Raw genomic sequence first — 15,547 nt, 5'->3', positions numbered from 1 at the left:
ATTCTCCACTGCCCTCCCGGGCCACAGCAGAAAGCTGGACTGGAAGAGGAGTAACCGGGACAGAATCCAGCGCCCCAACTGGGACTAGAACCTGGGGTGCCGGCGCTGCAGGCGGAGGGTTAGCCAAGTGAGCTGCGGCGCTGGCCAAAAATATTTCTTGAGGTAGACTTTGTATAGAAACTTTTTACCAAGGCGTTTCGAGTGTAGAGTTCTAAATGATTTGGGGAAAAAGAATACCTTTTTATTGTAGAAAGTTGTTTACCACTTTTTAAAAAAGCTGTTACCCTGTGAACTTTGTCTGACTTTGTGTCTTTTCTTATTTTCTGGAGGTCAGGTTGCCAAACTTTACCGTGATTCCAGTCTAGGAAACGTTGTGAATATTATAGTGGCCCGCTTGATTGTTCTCACAGAAGATCAGGTAAGAGTGAGTTACCTTATAAATCTAAAAGTGTTAGACCTGCTATGGAATTGTTTATTATAAGATGATATATTTTATTGTTGCTCTTCTTAAGAAGTTCTAGTTGAATATGAGTTTTTGCTCTGAATATTAAAATGTAAGCAAATTAGAAATACTTTAGAAGAATGTATCTCTTATCATGTTAAAGCTATTTATATATGTATATATATATACACAAGTATGTGTGTATTAGCTATATGTTTCAGTCTAAAGATGAACATTTGCATGGCATATTTTATAATAATGGCTTTGGTTGTTTTTTGAATGCTGACAATCTCATATTTTCACATTATCATTAAAGCTTGAACTAGGAAGAATGTTTAATTATATACTAAGTGAACTCTAGATCAGGTATTACAAAGATAAAAATTGGCAAGAGATTATTCCTAGAAACCACTGCTTCTAATTATAGTCCCATTTTAGTCTTCAAAAATTTTAACAACCAATCTTAGTAATTTGTTTGGAACATTTCTGGTATGCATGTTGTATTACAGCCAAACTTGGAGATAAACCACCATGCAGACAAGTCCCTCGATAGCTTCTGTAAATGGCAGAAATCCATTCTCTCTCACCAAAGTGATGGAAACACCATTCCAGAAAATGGGATTGCCCACCACGATAATGCAGTCCTGATTACTAGGTATGGCTTATTCCAAGTATTTTTCCAATTCTTATGTGTTCGATATTGTAACTATATTTGGTTCTATTTTAAGACTCATTCAGGTAGAGTATAGACAAAGCAAAATTATTGTAATTTACTTTTTGCTACTGAGAAGGACTCTATTACACTATCATTTTGTTTGCCTTAAGTGAACCAAATAAGAAAAAAAGAAGTTAAGATTTGACTTAGGAATTTTATAATAACCCCCCTTTTGCTTATGAGATTTGTACATGATATTTAATTGGAGACACAAATAGTATTTGTTATTTGAACAAAATACATACTAAAAGGAAGATTAAAAATATGAGAAAATATATATATTTAAAAATAAAGTTGTTGATCTTGACTATAAAATATATGAACTATTATTGCCTCCAAGTTGTGTTGAAGTTTATTAAAAGGTTGGAGAATATTTTTGGAAAAGCTGAATAATACATTGCCTTACAAAAGAAAATTGCCTGGGAAAACTGTGACTGACAGTGTATGTTGAGATTTGCAGTCTTGAATAGGTATTATGCCAAATTTTCATTTGTTCACTTTCTTGAAAGTGGAGAAAGACTTAGAAAAATACAGTCTTAACACAAAGTTCCATTGTCTTGTGAGTAGATGTCTCACTGAGCCTGCCTATAGTTTTATCACCTAATATTTCAGCTGCAAATTTTTGAATTTCCAGAAAAAACCTTGTCAATGTTATTTTGAATTAGTCATGTATTTCTATTACTTAAATTGTTGATTTCAATTATATTACTATTCTGTCATCATTTATTTTATTTTAGTTTTTGCTTGACAAAAATAAAGTTTCCTAGGCAGTCTTTTTCATTTTTTGACCCAAATTTTCTAATAACCTATCATATAATCATTCATAATCTTATAGCTAAAACAAATATATACAAAATGCTCTCTTTTCCAAGTTTACTTGTGTGGGGACATATTATTGGTGATTTGTGTCTATAAATATATAATGTGTATTTACCTTGTAACACACTATCAAGGTAAGAGTAGTAATATTACTGCTTTAAAAATCTGTTTCATAAAATCATGTATATTGCTCAAGTCTTGTGTGTGTGTGTGTGCATGTATTGTATGTACAAGTACCTGTGTGTATGTGCATGTGTTGTCACAAAAAAGTATATGTGACTGTATAGTCCTAATCTGTTCTTCCAAGAGCTGATTTTTTTTTTAAAGATTTATTTATTTATTTGAAAGTCAGAGTTACACAGAGAGAGGAGAGTCAGAGAGAGAGAGAGAGAGAGAGAGAGAGAGAGGTCTTCCAATTGGTCCACTGCCCTTTGGCCACAATGGCCAGAGCTGCGCTGATCTGAAGCCAGGAGCCAGGAGCTTCTTCTGTGTCTCCTGTGTGGGTGCAGGGGCCCAAGGACTTGGGCCATCCTCCACTGCCTTCCCAGGCCATAGCAGAGAGCTGGATCGGAAGTGAAGCAGCTGGGTCTTGAACCAGCACCCATATGGGATGCCAGCGCTTCAGGCCAGGGCATTAACCTGCTGCACCACAGCGCCGGCCCCTGCATTGGCATTTAAAAATAATTATTTACTTATTTTAAAGACAGAGTCATGAAGGGAGGGAGAAACAGAGCCATGATGGGGGGAGTGAGAGAGAGATATCTTACATCCACTGGTTCATTCCCTAATGGCTGCAACACCAGAGCTGGGCCAGGCTGAAGCCAGGAGCCAGGAACTGCATTCTGGTCTCCCAAGATTTTTACCTTTTGCATCAAATGATAGAAGTTACATCAAAAGCACACATTTATAAGCATTCAAGCAGTGAAATACATCTGGGCAGGTAGCTACCCTTACCTTGTACTGACTATAACATTCAGCTTTCAACTTATTACTCTGAATTGGCCCAGATATTTTTCTGATCCTCTGCAGAGTTCCTCTTTGCTTTTGTAAGCTACTTTGAGTGTCTTTTTGATGTCTTAGATTCGAATGTAAAGTTTTCTCTTAGAATTTGTCTCTAATGATCAGGCTAGTACTAGAAATGATCTCAGGATTTAATAGGGATATAGTTTAAAGATTTCATATCTCATGTGGCTTTATATTAGCTAATGTACTAGAAGTTAGAAAAAGTCTCTTTGAAACAAGAGAGAATTTTTTTTGGAATTATGAAATTCTCAAAATAACTTCTAGCCTATTTTCAAGTCCACAATTATCTTTGAATTACTAGGGCCACAAAGTGACTAATCAAAATGAGATGACTATTATCTTTAATATATAGATATAGTTATTTTACAGGGAGAGGAGGGGAGTTGTCAATAATTACTCTCCTTTATATATCTTTGATTTGTGAAATTGAACATATGTTTAAACTATATTGCTACTTTTAGTAAAAATAATTACAAGAATTCCCACAGATGATTTTATATTAATGTTGAAAATAATGTCATATAACTCATGTATTAACATATCAGGTTGTGACCCTACTGTTTATAGGTAATAACATGATTTATGTTTGCTTGAAATGTCTGCTCAGTAGGGAGAATGTGTAATGTGTTTATTGAGAATTCCAGAGGAAAACTAATGAACATGTTTATCTCTGCTAAGCCAAATTTTGTCCCAGTAACTTAAATGTTTTAAGCAGAAAACCATTTGGAATTATAGTAACTTAGGCAACAATCGTTACTTTTACAAGCTCAAATGTTACTTCTCTTTAACAAATGAATCTTGTTGTTCTTTTAATTGACTTAAATTTGAAACTGGTTTGCAAAGTCCCTCTCATTATATGGAAGGAAAGCAAAAAATATGAATTTAGAACATTTTTAGTTTGGTAGCAATAATATTGAATTAATGCCAAAGAATATATATATATATATATATATATTTTTTTTTTTTTTTTGACAGGCAGAGTGGACAGTGAGAGAGAGGGACAGAGAGAAAGGTCTTCCTTTGCCGTTGGTTCACCCTCCAATGGCCGCCGTGGCCGGCGCACCGCGCTGATCCGGAGCCAGGAGCCAGGTGCTTCTCCTGGTCTCCCATGGGGTGCAGGGCCCAAGGACTTGGGCCATCCTCCACTGCACTCCCTGGCCACAGCAGAGAGCTGGCCTGGAAGAGGGGCAACCGGGACAGAATCCGGCCCCAACCGGGACTAGAACCCGGTGTGCCAGCGCTGCAAGGCGGAGGATTAGCCTAGTGAGCCGCGGCACCAGCCGCCAAAGAATATTTTAAGATCATGTGTATCATACATATTTTTATATAAGTATGTTTGTGTATATATATGTATGTTTACTATATTGCTTATTTTTATTAATATACTCATATTAGTAATTTTTATTGATTGCTTCCATAGACTAAATCTGCTAGAATTATTTGACGATTAGTAGTGCTCACCTAAGTCAGCTTGACATTTAATGACACTTTTTTAAGAAGTGGAATATAACACCATTTAACTAGGGTAAGAAATGATTAACACTTTGTACTTGAAATTCTAGAATTATAATTTAAGAAGATACAATAGGATTCTACATATATATATTTAACTTGTTATAAATATTTTAAATTATTTTTATTAAACTTTATATTTTTGCTTTAGTTACTTTTAGAATTCATACTTTGTTTTGAGAATGAGAGAGCTTTCATCTGCTGGTTTATTGCTCAAATACCTGCAGTGGCCAGGGCTAAGCCAAGTAGAAGCTAGAAACTGTCTAGGTCGCCCATGTCGGTGGCAGGGATACAGCTACTTGAGCCATCACCTGCTGCCTCCCATGGTGAATATTAGCAGGAATCTAGAACTTGGAATGGAGCTGGCACTCAAAACTAGGCACTCTACTATGGGATACGCATGTTCTACCTGGTGGCTTAACTGCTAGACCAAATGCCTACCCCAATTATTTATTTTTAAATTGTTAAATTAAAAATTGTATGTGTTTATTATATACAGCATGATATTCTGATATATGTATGCATTGTAGTATGACTAAATAAAACACTAGCTTGATAAGCTTTGTATTGACAAACTGCAAATTAATAGCTACTTAGGAATAACAACCTATAATTTGACAGATTATATAAGTTATTTTTATTTCCACTTGAAGTCAGGAAATATCCACCACAAGATTAAAGTCAAGCCAATTTCTAAATATATTTTATGGAGAAGTATTCAAGAAATGCATTTATAGCCTGAAAAACAGTAGGAATTTAATGTATTACCATCAATGTCTGACAATTAGCATGACTACACTAATACCTACATTTTTAGCTTTCTCTTCTCTAAAGTATTTTTCCACTTTTAAGATATTAATACATAACATTTTACATATCAAGAGTATGAATTATAGTCCAGGTTTTTTTGATAACAGCTTTATTGAGGTATAATTCATAGGTAATAACATTTTTACATTTAACATATAATTCAGTGGTTTTTAGTATAATGACAGTGTTGTGTAGCAGTCACTGTAAGCCATTTTAGAATGTACCATCATTCCCACAGGATATCATTCCCCCATTGCCTTCATTCCCTGCCTTACCTTTGCTCCAGCCCCTTCTTTATAGATTTGCCTATTCTGAACCGTTTGTATAAATGAAATCATAACGTGGTCTGCTTCTTCTGTTTAGCATGTTTTCAAGGCTTGTGCATATAGTGTCATGTGTTGGTAGTTCATTCTCCTTAATTCTTTTTTTTTTTTTTTAAAGATGTATTTGTTTATTTGAAAGGCAGAGTTACAGAGAAGGAGAGAGAGAGAAAGAGAGAGTGCGCGCTTCCATCTTCTGGTTCACTTCCCAAATGGCTGCAATGGCCAGGCCTGGGCCAAGCCAGACCAGAGCCAGGAGCCAGGAACTTCTTCCTTCTGTGTCATTGCATCGACTCAAGGACTTGGGCCATCCTCTACTGCTTTCCCAGGCGCATTAGCAGGAAGCTAGGTTGGAAGTGGAGCAGCTGGGTCTCAAACCTGCACCCACATGGGATACCAGCACTGTAGGCTGTGGTTTTAACCCACTGTGCCACAGTGCCATCCCCTCTTCTTAATTCTTTAAAATCAAAGGTACTTATTTTTTTAAGAATGCCTGTGTTTATAGGCTGTTCTTTATTATACCTTTCTAATTTTTCACTAATGAAAAGCATAGGACTTAAAAAAATACATCTCAAAATGTATATGCAAATATTGCACACCAATTCAATTAATTTAAGCAATTTATTCTTTTTTTAAAGTAAATGTATTCTCTGAAGAGCTCATGACTATGCTTTGGTACTCATGGATTGTAAAGGAATTAGAATTTCCAAAGTCAACTAATGTTTTCAGTGAGAGTTTAAAAATAGCTATAAAAATGATTTCTAGGTAAAACTTGGCCCATAATGCATAGATTTGACAAATTTTATTTTTTTAAAGATTTATGTTTTATTTGAGAGGCAGAGTTAGAGAGAGAGAGAGAGAGAGAGAGAGAGAGAGAGACAGCAAGAGAGGTCTTCCATCTGCTGGTTCATTTCCCAAATGGCCACAATTGTGGGAACTGGGCCAATCCAAAGCCAGGAGCCAGGGGCTTTTTCCGGGTCTTCCACGTGGTACAGTGGCCCAAGTACTTGGGCTGTCTTCCACTGCTTTGCCAAGCCATTAGCAGAGAGATGGATTGAAAGTGGATCATCTGGGACTTGAACCAGTGCCCATATGGGATGACAATGCTGCAGGCAGAGGTTTAACCTACTATGTAATTGAGCCAGTCCCAAATTTTCTTATTTTTAAAGAGTATATCTATCTGGATTATATATTGGCTTCATGATTATATATTAGAACAGATAGAAGAAAGGTAAATTAAATGTGGACATTATTTGATATTCATTTATGGATTTTTATCCTTAAGGAAATGCCAGTTAAATGTTTTATGACTTATTACCAAGCTTTTAAGGAATTTTAGGTTTATAGCATCATATGAAGCATGAATCCAGATTGTGATTGATTTGATACTTGAGCATTCTGAAATATTACTCTCTTACCACTCTGGTCCCACCATTCCCTTCCATCCCCATTGCCTGTACCCCTCCTCTTACATTCTTTCCCTTTCATCCCTGACTTACTGGTTCCTTACTCAAAAGTGTTTATCTACATTCTGTTTCCATTTTAATCTAAGACTATGACAGATTAGAGTGTCAATATCTTTTTGTGTAAACTGGAAAGCTTTTTTTTTAAAAAAATTTTTTTATTTATTTGAAAGCAGAAACAGAGAGAGAGAGAGAGAGAGAGAGAGAGAGAGAGAGAGAGAGATCTTCCCTCTGCTACTTTACTCCCCAGATGGCTGCAACATCTGGAGCTGGGCCAGGAGGAAGCCAGGAGCCAGGAACTCCATCCAGATCTCCCACATGGGTGACAAGAACTCAAGTACTTGAGCTTGAGCTGTCATTTGCTACTTCCCAGGCACATTAGCTGGGATCTGGGTCAGAAGGGGAGTAGCCAGGACTCAAACTGGCACTATGATATGGGATATGGGTGTCCAAGCTGTGACTTAACGCACTGCACCACAACTCCTGCTCCTGGAGTACTTCTAAGAGTGCAAGTAAGTGCCATTGACAGTTGTGCCCAGAGAGCAAGCACAGACCAGGACTTAGCAAAACATGATTATGGTCATCTCAAGCATATCTATGTTTGTTAAACTTCAACTAAAAATGCAGATAAGGAGATACTTTGCCATCAATGCCTAAGGTTGATGAAATACATGCAATTTAGTAAATTATCTTTGTAGACATTTACTAAAGTTTGTGCCTTATTTGTAGAAGGCACCATTAAGGAAAGGAAAGATGTGCTATAATGAACACTTTAAGGAATAATACCTTTAGTACTTATATTAGTTATGTGAATGTATTGATGTATACATACAAGAAAATTCTTGTCATGTGCCATATAATTAAATGCTTTACATATTCTTTTATAATTAAATATTAAATAACTGCGTGGGATAGACACTGTTCTTATCTCCATTTTATCAATGAGGAAACTGAGGCACAGGAAAGTTAAATGATGGCAAGATGACACAGTAATTAGTAGAACCAGTATTCTGTGTGTGGAGTATTTTCAGAGCAATTATGAAAGTGTTCAACAAGAAATAAAGTGGAAATTCTTTAAAATTGGTGCCTTGGTAGACAGATTTCTAAGGTAGTTCCCAATGATCTTTATGACCTTATATAATACTCTTTTCTTGTGTGGGCTAGACCTAGTGAATTGATATCCTAACAACAAAAAGTCTTCCTTCCCATGAACAAAATAAAATCTCCATTTCTTTAGGTTTTCTTTAATTTCTCTCATCAGTGTTTTGTGGTCTTTAGAGTTTTTATAATTTTTGTCATTTTTTATGTTATTGTCAGTGATACAGTTCTTATAATTTTAATGACTCAAATATAAAAATACAGTGGATTCTTACATATTGATTTATATCCTACAGCCTCATTGATTAGCTCATTTATTAGTTTCAGTAGCTTTTTAATAGATATTATTGGATTTTGTACAAAGATGATTGTGTCATCTGAGATTAAAGACAGTTTTACTTCTTTCTTTTAATCAATAATTAATTTTGGGGCTGGGGCTGGCGCTGTGGCACAGTGGGTTAAGGCCCTGGCCTGAAAGGCCGCCATCCCATATGGGCACTGGTTCTAGTCCCAGCTGTTCCTCTTTTGATCCAGCTCTCTGCTAAGGCCTGGGAAAGCAGTACAAGATGGCCCAAGTCCACTCACCCGTGCGGGAGACCCAGAGGAGGCTCCTGGTTCCTGGCTTCGGATTGGTGCAGCTCCGGCCATTGCGTTCATCTGGGGAGTGAACCAGCAGATGGAAGACCTCTCTTTCTGTCTCTACCTCTCTCTATAACTCTTTCAAATAAATAAAATAAATCTTAAAAAAGTCAATAATTAATTTTATTTCTTTTTCTTGCCTCATTGTACTCACTAGAACCTCTAGTACATTGTGCAATAAAGGTGTTGAGAGTAGACACCTTTTTTTTTTTTCCAAAAGATTTATTTATTTATTTGAAAGGTGGAATTACAGAGAGGGAGAGACAGAGGCAGAAAGAGAGAGTCTTCCATCCGCTGGTTCACCTCGCAGATAATGGAGCTGGGCCAGTTGGAAGCCAGGAGCCAGGAGCTTCTTCTGGGTCTTCCACATGAGTGCAGGGGCCCACGGACTTGAACCATCTTCCGCTGTTTTACCAGGTGCATTAGCGGATAACTGGACTGAAGTGGAACAGCTGAGACTCCAACCATCGCTGGTGTGGGATGCCAACGCTGCAACAGACAGCTTAGCCTGCTGTGCCACAGCACTGGCCTCTACCTTGTTTTCTTTCTGATGTTAAAGCGGAAAGTCTTCCATTTTTCACCAGGAGTGTGATGTTAGCTGTGTATTCCATTTTGCTCATGATGTTGAACAGGTAGAGAAAGGTTCTTCTCATTAGTAAGAGTTTTTTTTATCAAGCAAGATTTTTAGATTTTGTCAGTTTTCTTTCTGCATCCTTTGAGATGATCATACAGTTTTTCTTCTTTCTTTTAGTTTTTTTTTTAATTTTTAAAAGATTTTATTATGTATTATTTGAAAGAGTTACAGAGAGAGGTAGAGACAGAGAGAGAGGTCTTCCATCCTTCCATCCGCTGGTTCACTCCCCAGATGGCCTCAAAGGCCAGAGCTGTGCCAATCTGAAGCCAGGAGCCAGGAGCTTCTTCCAGGTCTCCCATATTGGTGCAGGGGCCCAAGGACTTGGGCCATCTTCTACTGCTTTCCTGGGCCATGGCAGAGATGGATCGGAAGTGGAGCATCCAGGACTAGAACCGGTGCCCATTTGGGATGCCGGTGCTTCAGGCCAGGGCTTTAACCTACTGAGCCGTAGTGCAGGTCCCTTTTAGTTTTTTTTTTATTTTTTTTATTTATTTTTTTTATTTGACAGAGTTAGACAGTGAGAGAGAGAGAGAGAGAGAGAGAGAGACAGAAAGAAAGGTCTTGCTTCTGTTGGTTCACCCCTCAAGTGGCCACCATGGCCAGAGCTATGCCGATCTGAAGCCAGGAGCCAGGTGCTTCCTCCTGGTCTCCCATGTGGTGCAGGGGCCAAAGGACTTGGGCCATCCTCCACTGCCTTCCCCAGGCCACAGCAGAGAGCTGGACTGGAAGAGGAGCAACCGGGACTAGAACCCGGTGCCCACATGAGATGCCGGCGCCACAGGTGGAGGACTAACCAAGTGAGCCACGGTGCCGGCTCCCCTTTTAGTTTTCTAATATAGTTAATTACATTTGTCTTTCTGTGTCTGGCTTATCTCACTTAACATAATGATATCCAGTTCCAGTTCCATCCATACTGCTTTGAATGACAGGATTTAATTCTCTCTCTCTCTCTCTCTCTCTCTGGCTGTTTAGTATTCCATTTTATATATACTACATTTTGATTACTCATTCAATGATGGACACCTAGGATGGTTCCATAAGCATGGGTATGCAGATGTTTCTTTGACAGATTCATTTTATTTTCTTTGGATATATACCCAGAAATGGGAAAACTGGACTATACATTAGTTTTTGTTTTGTTTTGTTTTTTTGTTTGTTTGTTTTTTGTTTTTGTTTTTGTTTTTTGCATTTTGAAGAAACTTTGTACAATTGTTGTACTAGTTTAAATTACTACCAGTAGTGTTCCCTGTTCTCTATACTCTCACAGGCATTTGCTATTTTTTTTTCTTTTTTTGATAGTAGCAATTCTGACTGGGTTGAGATGATGTCTTATTGTGGTTTTGATTTTCATGTTTCAAATGGCTAGTGATGTTGAGCATTTTTTCTTATAAATGTTGGCCTTTGGTAATTCTTTTTTTGAGAAAAATCTGTTTAGATCATTTGCTCATTTTGAAAGTGGATTTCTTTGTTGTTGTTGTTTTTTAGTTCCTTATGTGTTCTAAATAGTAATTCCTAATCAGGTATTTTGTTTGCACGTCTCCCATTCTGTAGGTATCTCTTCACTCTGTTGCTTGTTCCTTTGCTGTGTAGAAGCATCTTACTTTGATATAATTAATCCCATGGGCCTTCCTTTTGCTTTGCTTTTATTGCCTTTAGGGATGTTGTCCAAAAAGCCATTTTTTACACTCATGTGTTTTCTTCCATTTGTTTAATAGTTTCAAGTATTACATTTAGTTTCATAGTTTCTGAACTCATAGAATGAGTTTGAAAGAGTCCCTTCCCTTTTAATTTCATTTTGAGATTTTTTTTTTCTCTCTCTCTCTCTCTTTTTTTTTTTTTTGGACAGGCAGAGTAGACAGTGAGAGAGAGAGACAGAGAGACAGGTCTTCCTTTTTCTGTTGGTTCGACCTCCAATGGCCACTGCAGCCAGCGTGATGTGGCCGGCGCACCGCGCTGATCCGATGGCAGGAGCCAGGAGCCAGGTGCTTTTCCTGGTCTGCCATGGGGTGCAGGGCCCAAGCACCTGGGCCATCCTCCACTGCACTCCCTGGCCACAGCAGAGAGCTGGCCTGGAAGAGGGGCAACCGGGACAGAATCCGGCGCCCCGACCGGGACTAGAACCTGATGTGCCGGCGCCGCTAGGCGGAGGATTAGCCTAGTGAGCCGCGGCGCCGGCCTTGTAGTAGCATAGACATTTTAACAGTGTTAATTCATCCATTTAGTATACATGGGTAGTCTTTCCAATTTTTGTCTTCTTCAGTTCATTTTTTGTATATTCAGTTTCTTTTATCAGTGTTTTTCTTTTTAAAGATTTATTTATTTATGTGAAAGAATTGCACAGAGAGAAAAGAGGCAGAGAGAGACAGAGAGAGAGAGAGAGAGGTCTTCCATCTGCTGGTTCACTCCCCAATTGACTGCAACTTCTGGAGCTGAGCTGATCCGAAGCCAGGAGCCAGGAGGTTCCTTCAGGTCTCCCATGTGGGTACAGGGGCCCAAGGACTTGGGCCATCTTGTACAGCTTTCCCAGGCCATAGCAGAGAGCTAGATCGGAAGAGGAGCAGCCGGGTCTCAAATGGGCGCATGTATGGGATGCCGGCGCTTCAGGCCAGGGCATTAACCCACTGCGCCACAGTGCCAGCCCCTAATCAGTGTTTTGTAATCTTTATCGTAGAGATAATTCCCTTTCTTAATTCAGTTTATTCTCAGTTTTTTATAGTTATTGTTTTTAAAAACCTAAGGTAATTTTATTTTTTAAATCAATTTTCAGGTTAATGTGGTAGTGGTACAGAGAAGAGATTCCATGTACTTCATTGATTCTAAGAATATGATACTTCCCTTTCTCCTTTTCTCCTTCCTTCCCTCCCTGACTCTTTCTTTCTCAGCAAGTTAATTACTGATTTTTTATGTTGGTTTTGTTTTTGCAACTTTACTGAATTCGTTTATCAGTTCCAACTCTGGTGGAGTCCTTAGGATTTTCTACATATGGAATCACATTATCTGAAAACATGGATAATTTGACCTCCATTTCTTTCTCTTGCCTCACTGCTTTGGCTAGGTTGTCCAGTACTGTTTTGGAAAAGAGTGGTAAAAGTTAATTAATATCCTTTTCTTGTTGCAGATCTTTTAGGAAATGCTATCAGCTTTTCTCAGATTAGTATGATATTGGCAGTGGGTTCGTCATTTATAGCCTTTATTTTATTGAAATATGTTTCTTTTTCACCCAATTTGTTCAGAGTTTTTATTATGAAGGAATATTGAATTTTATTGAATATTTTTTCTTCATCTATTGAGATGACCATGTGATTTTTTTGTCCTTAATTCTGTTGATGTGCTGTGTTACACTGTTGATTTGCATATATTGAATCATCCTGTCATCTCTGGGATAATCTCACTTGATTATTGTTTATGACCTTTTTGATATGCAGCTGGATGCAATTTGCTAGTATTTTTTTGAGAATTTTTGTACATGTTCATCATGATATTGGTCTATATACTCTATTGTTTAATTTTTTTTAATGTGGTATCTCTTTCTGGTTTTTGTATCAGGGTAATGGTAGCCTTATAGTTGGAACAGTCTTCCGTCTGAATTTTTTGGAATAGATCAAGAAGAATTGATGTTATTTGTTTAAAAGTTTCCTAGGAGTTGGTGTTGTGGGGTAGCTAGCTAAGCTGCCACCTGTAGTGCCTGCATCCCATATCAGAGCTGCCCTGCTTGTGGCTCAGCTTCCTGCCAATGTTCCTGTGAAAGCAGCCCAAATGTTTGGATTCCTGGTATTCAACTGGGAGATCTACATGCAATTCTGGGCTCCTGGCTTCTGCCTGGACCAGCCCTAGCCTTTGCTGCAATTTGGGGAGTTAACAGGTAGATGGAAGGTCTCTCTCCCTCTCTCTATCATACTGCCTTTCAAATAAATTAAATAAAAACTTAGAATAAAAGTTTGATAGTATTAATGAAACCATCCAGTCTTGGACTTTTCTTCATTGAGAGACTGTTTGTTACTGACTAAGTTTCATTATTTATTACTCATAATTGGTCTTTTCAAGTTTTGTAGGATTTTACAGTTCAATTTCCTGTTATATGTGTCCAGAAATTTATAAATTTCTTTTAGGCTTTCCAATTGTTGTCATATAAATGTTCATTGTAGTCCCTAATTATCCTATGCATTTCTGTGGTATGTGTTATAATGTCTCTTTGTTTCTTTTTTCATCTCGAATTTTATTTGATCAGGACTTTTCTCTTTTTTTCTAAGTTAGTCAAGCTAAATTATCAAATTAATTTACTGTTTCAGAAAATAACAATTTTTAATCTCTTCTTCATCTGATTTTGCCCACTTCTTTGTTATTTCCTTCCTCCCCTCATTTTGAGTTTGAGCTAGTCTCTTTTTTAAATATTTATTTACTTATTTGAAAGGCACAGAGAGAGATTTTGTATCTGCTTGTTCACTCCCCAAATGGTCACAACGGCCAGAGCTAGGCCAATCCAAAGCCAGGAGCCAGGAGCTTCTGCTGAGTTTCTTACATGGGTCCAGGGGCCCAAGTACATGGACCATCTTCATTTGCTTTCCCTGGTGCATTAGCAGGAAGTTCGTTTGCAAGTGGAGCAACCTAGACTGAAACTGGTACCCACATGGAATGTTGGCACTGCAGGTGGCAGCTTTACCTGCTCAGTCACAACACCAGCTATTTGATCTATTCTTGATTTTCTAGTTCTGTGATTTGTACCAGTAGGTTGTTTATTTGAAATGTTTCAAATTTTTTTAAACTTAGGCATTTACTGTTACAAAGTATCTTGGTATTACTGATTTTGCTGTATTCTATGGTTTTGGTATGCTGTTTTTCTTTTAAAATTTTTCAACAAATTTTAAAATTTCCTTTTTGATTTCATTACCACATGAGTAATTTAAACTCTTAAATTTTCATGTGTTTGTTCACTTTCCAAAACTCTTATTATTAACTTCTATTTTTATTTCATTTTGATCTGAGAAGATAGATGTTGTAATTTCAGTTTTTTTTAGCTTGTTGAGAATTGCTTTGTGTTCATACTTATTATTTGTCATGAACAATGTTTTATGTTATAATGAAAAGAATGTAAATTCTGTAGCTCCTGGATGAAAATGCTCTGTAAATATAGTCCATTTTGTCTATAGTCTAATTTAACTCTGATGTATCTTTCTTAGCATTTTTTGTCTAGATGATCTGTCCATTGATTAACTTGTAATGTTGAGGTTACCAACTATTCTTATATTAGTCTATCTCTCCATTTAGATCTTTGTTTTATATAATTAGGTATTCCAGTACTTGTTGTATATATATTTATGCAATATGTTTGTTTTCTTGTTGATTTACTTGAGTACTATATAATGACTTTGTGTGTCTCATTTTTACAGTTTTTGAATTAAAGTCTGTTTTTTTCTGAAATTGGTATAGCTACTCTTGGTAGTTTTGGGTTTCCATTTGCATACTATATCTTTTCCTATACTTTCCTTTTCAGTCTATGTGTGTCTATGTGAAGTGCATTTTTTGTAGCATATTATTGGGTCTTGTTTTTTATTCATTCAATCCGTATGTAACTTTTAATTGAAGGATTTCATCCATTTATAGTCAAAATTTTTATTGATATTTAATAATCCTGTCATGGATTATTTTCCTCTTCTTCTCCTCCTCCCCCTCCTCCTCCTTCTCCTCCCCCTCCTCCCCTCCCCCTCTCCCCCTCCTCCACTCCCCTCCCTTTCTCCTCCTCCCCCTTCCCCTCCTCCCCTCTCCTCCCCTTTCTCCTCCTCCTTCTCCTCCCCCTCCCCCTCCTCCCCTCCCCCTCTCCCTCTCCTCTGCTCCCCCTCCCCTTCTCCTCTTCCCCTTCCACTTCTCCCCCTTCCCCTCCTCCCCTCTCCTCCCCCTTCTCCTCCTCCCCCCTCTCCTCCCCCTTCTCTTCCTCCCCCTTCTCTTCCCCCTTCTCCTCTTCCCCCTCCCTGTCCCCCTCCTCCTTCTTTTCTTCTTCTTCTTCTTCAGTGTTTTGTATGTCCTTTGTTCCTCCCTTTATCTTTTGTTCATCTTTGCAGTTTGGTGGTTTGTTGT

At 37.8% G+C, this 15,547-nt stretch overlaps 1 protein-coding gene across 1 annotated transcript in view; it reads left to right on the top strand.

Annotated features, from left to right (window-relative positions):
* The window catches only part of ADAMTS6 (ADAM metallopeptidase with thrombospondin type 1 motif 6), a 313,716-nt gene that overhangs the window by 24,896 nt on the left and 273,273 nt on the right, over positions 1-15,547 (top strand). The window contains exons 5-6 of the mRNA XM_070056759.1: positions 335-418; positions 952-1,097. Of these exons, the coding sequence (XP_069912860.1) occupies positions 335-418; positions 952-1,097 (230 nt within the window). The remainder of the gene's footprint in view (positions 1-334; positions 419-951; positions 1,098-15,547) is intronic.

The sequence above is a fragment of the Oryctolagus cuniculus genome, chromosome 14, assembly GCF_964237555.1.
Source record: "Oryctolagus cuniculus chromosome 14, mOryCun1.1, whole genome shotgun sequence".
In the NCBI taxonomy this organism is placed as follows: Eukaryota; Metazoa; Chordata; class Mammalia; order Lagomorpha; family Leporidae; genus Oryctolagus; species Oryctolagus cuniculus.
Note: the sequence above shows the minus strand (reverse complement) of the source record. Positions and strands in the feature narration are given on the sequence as shown.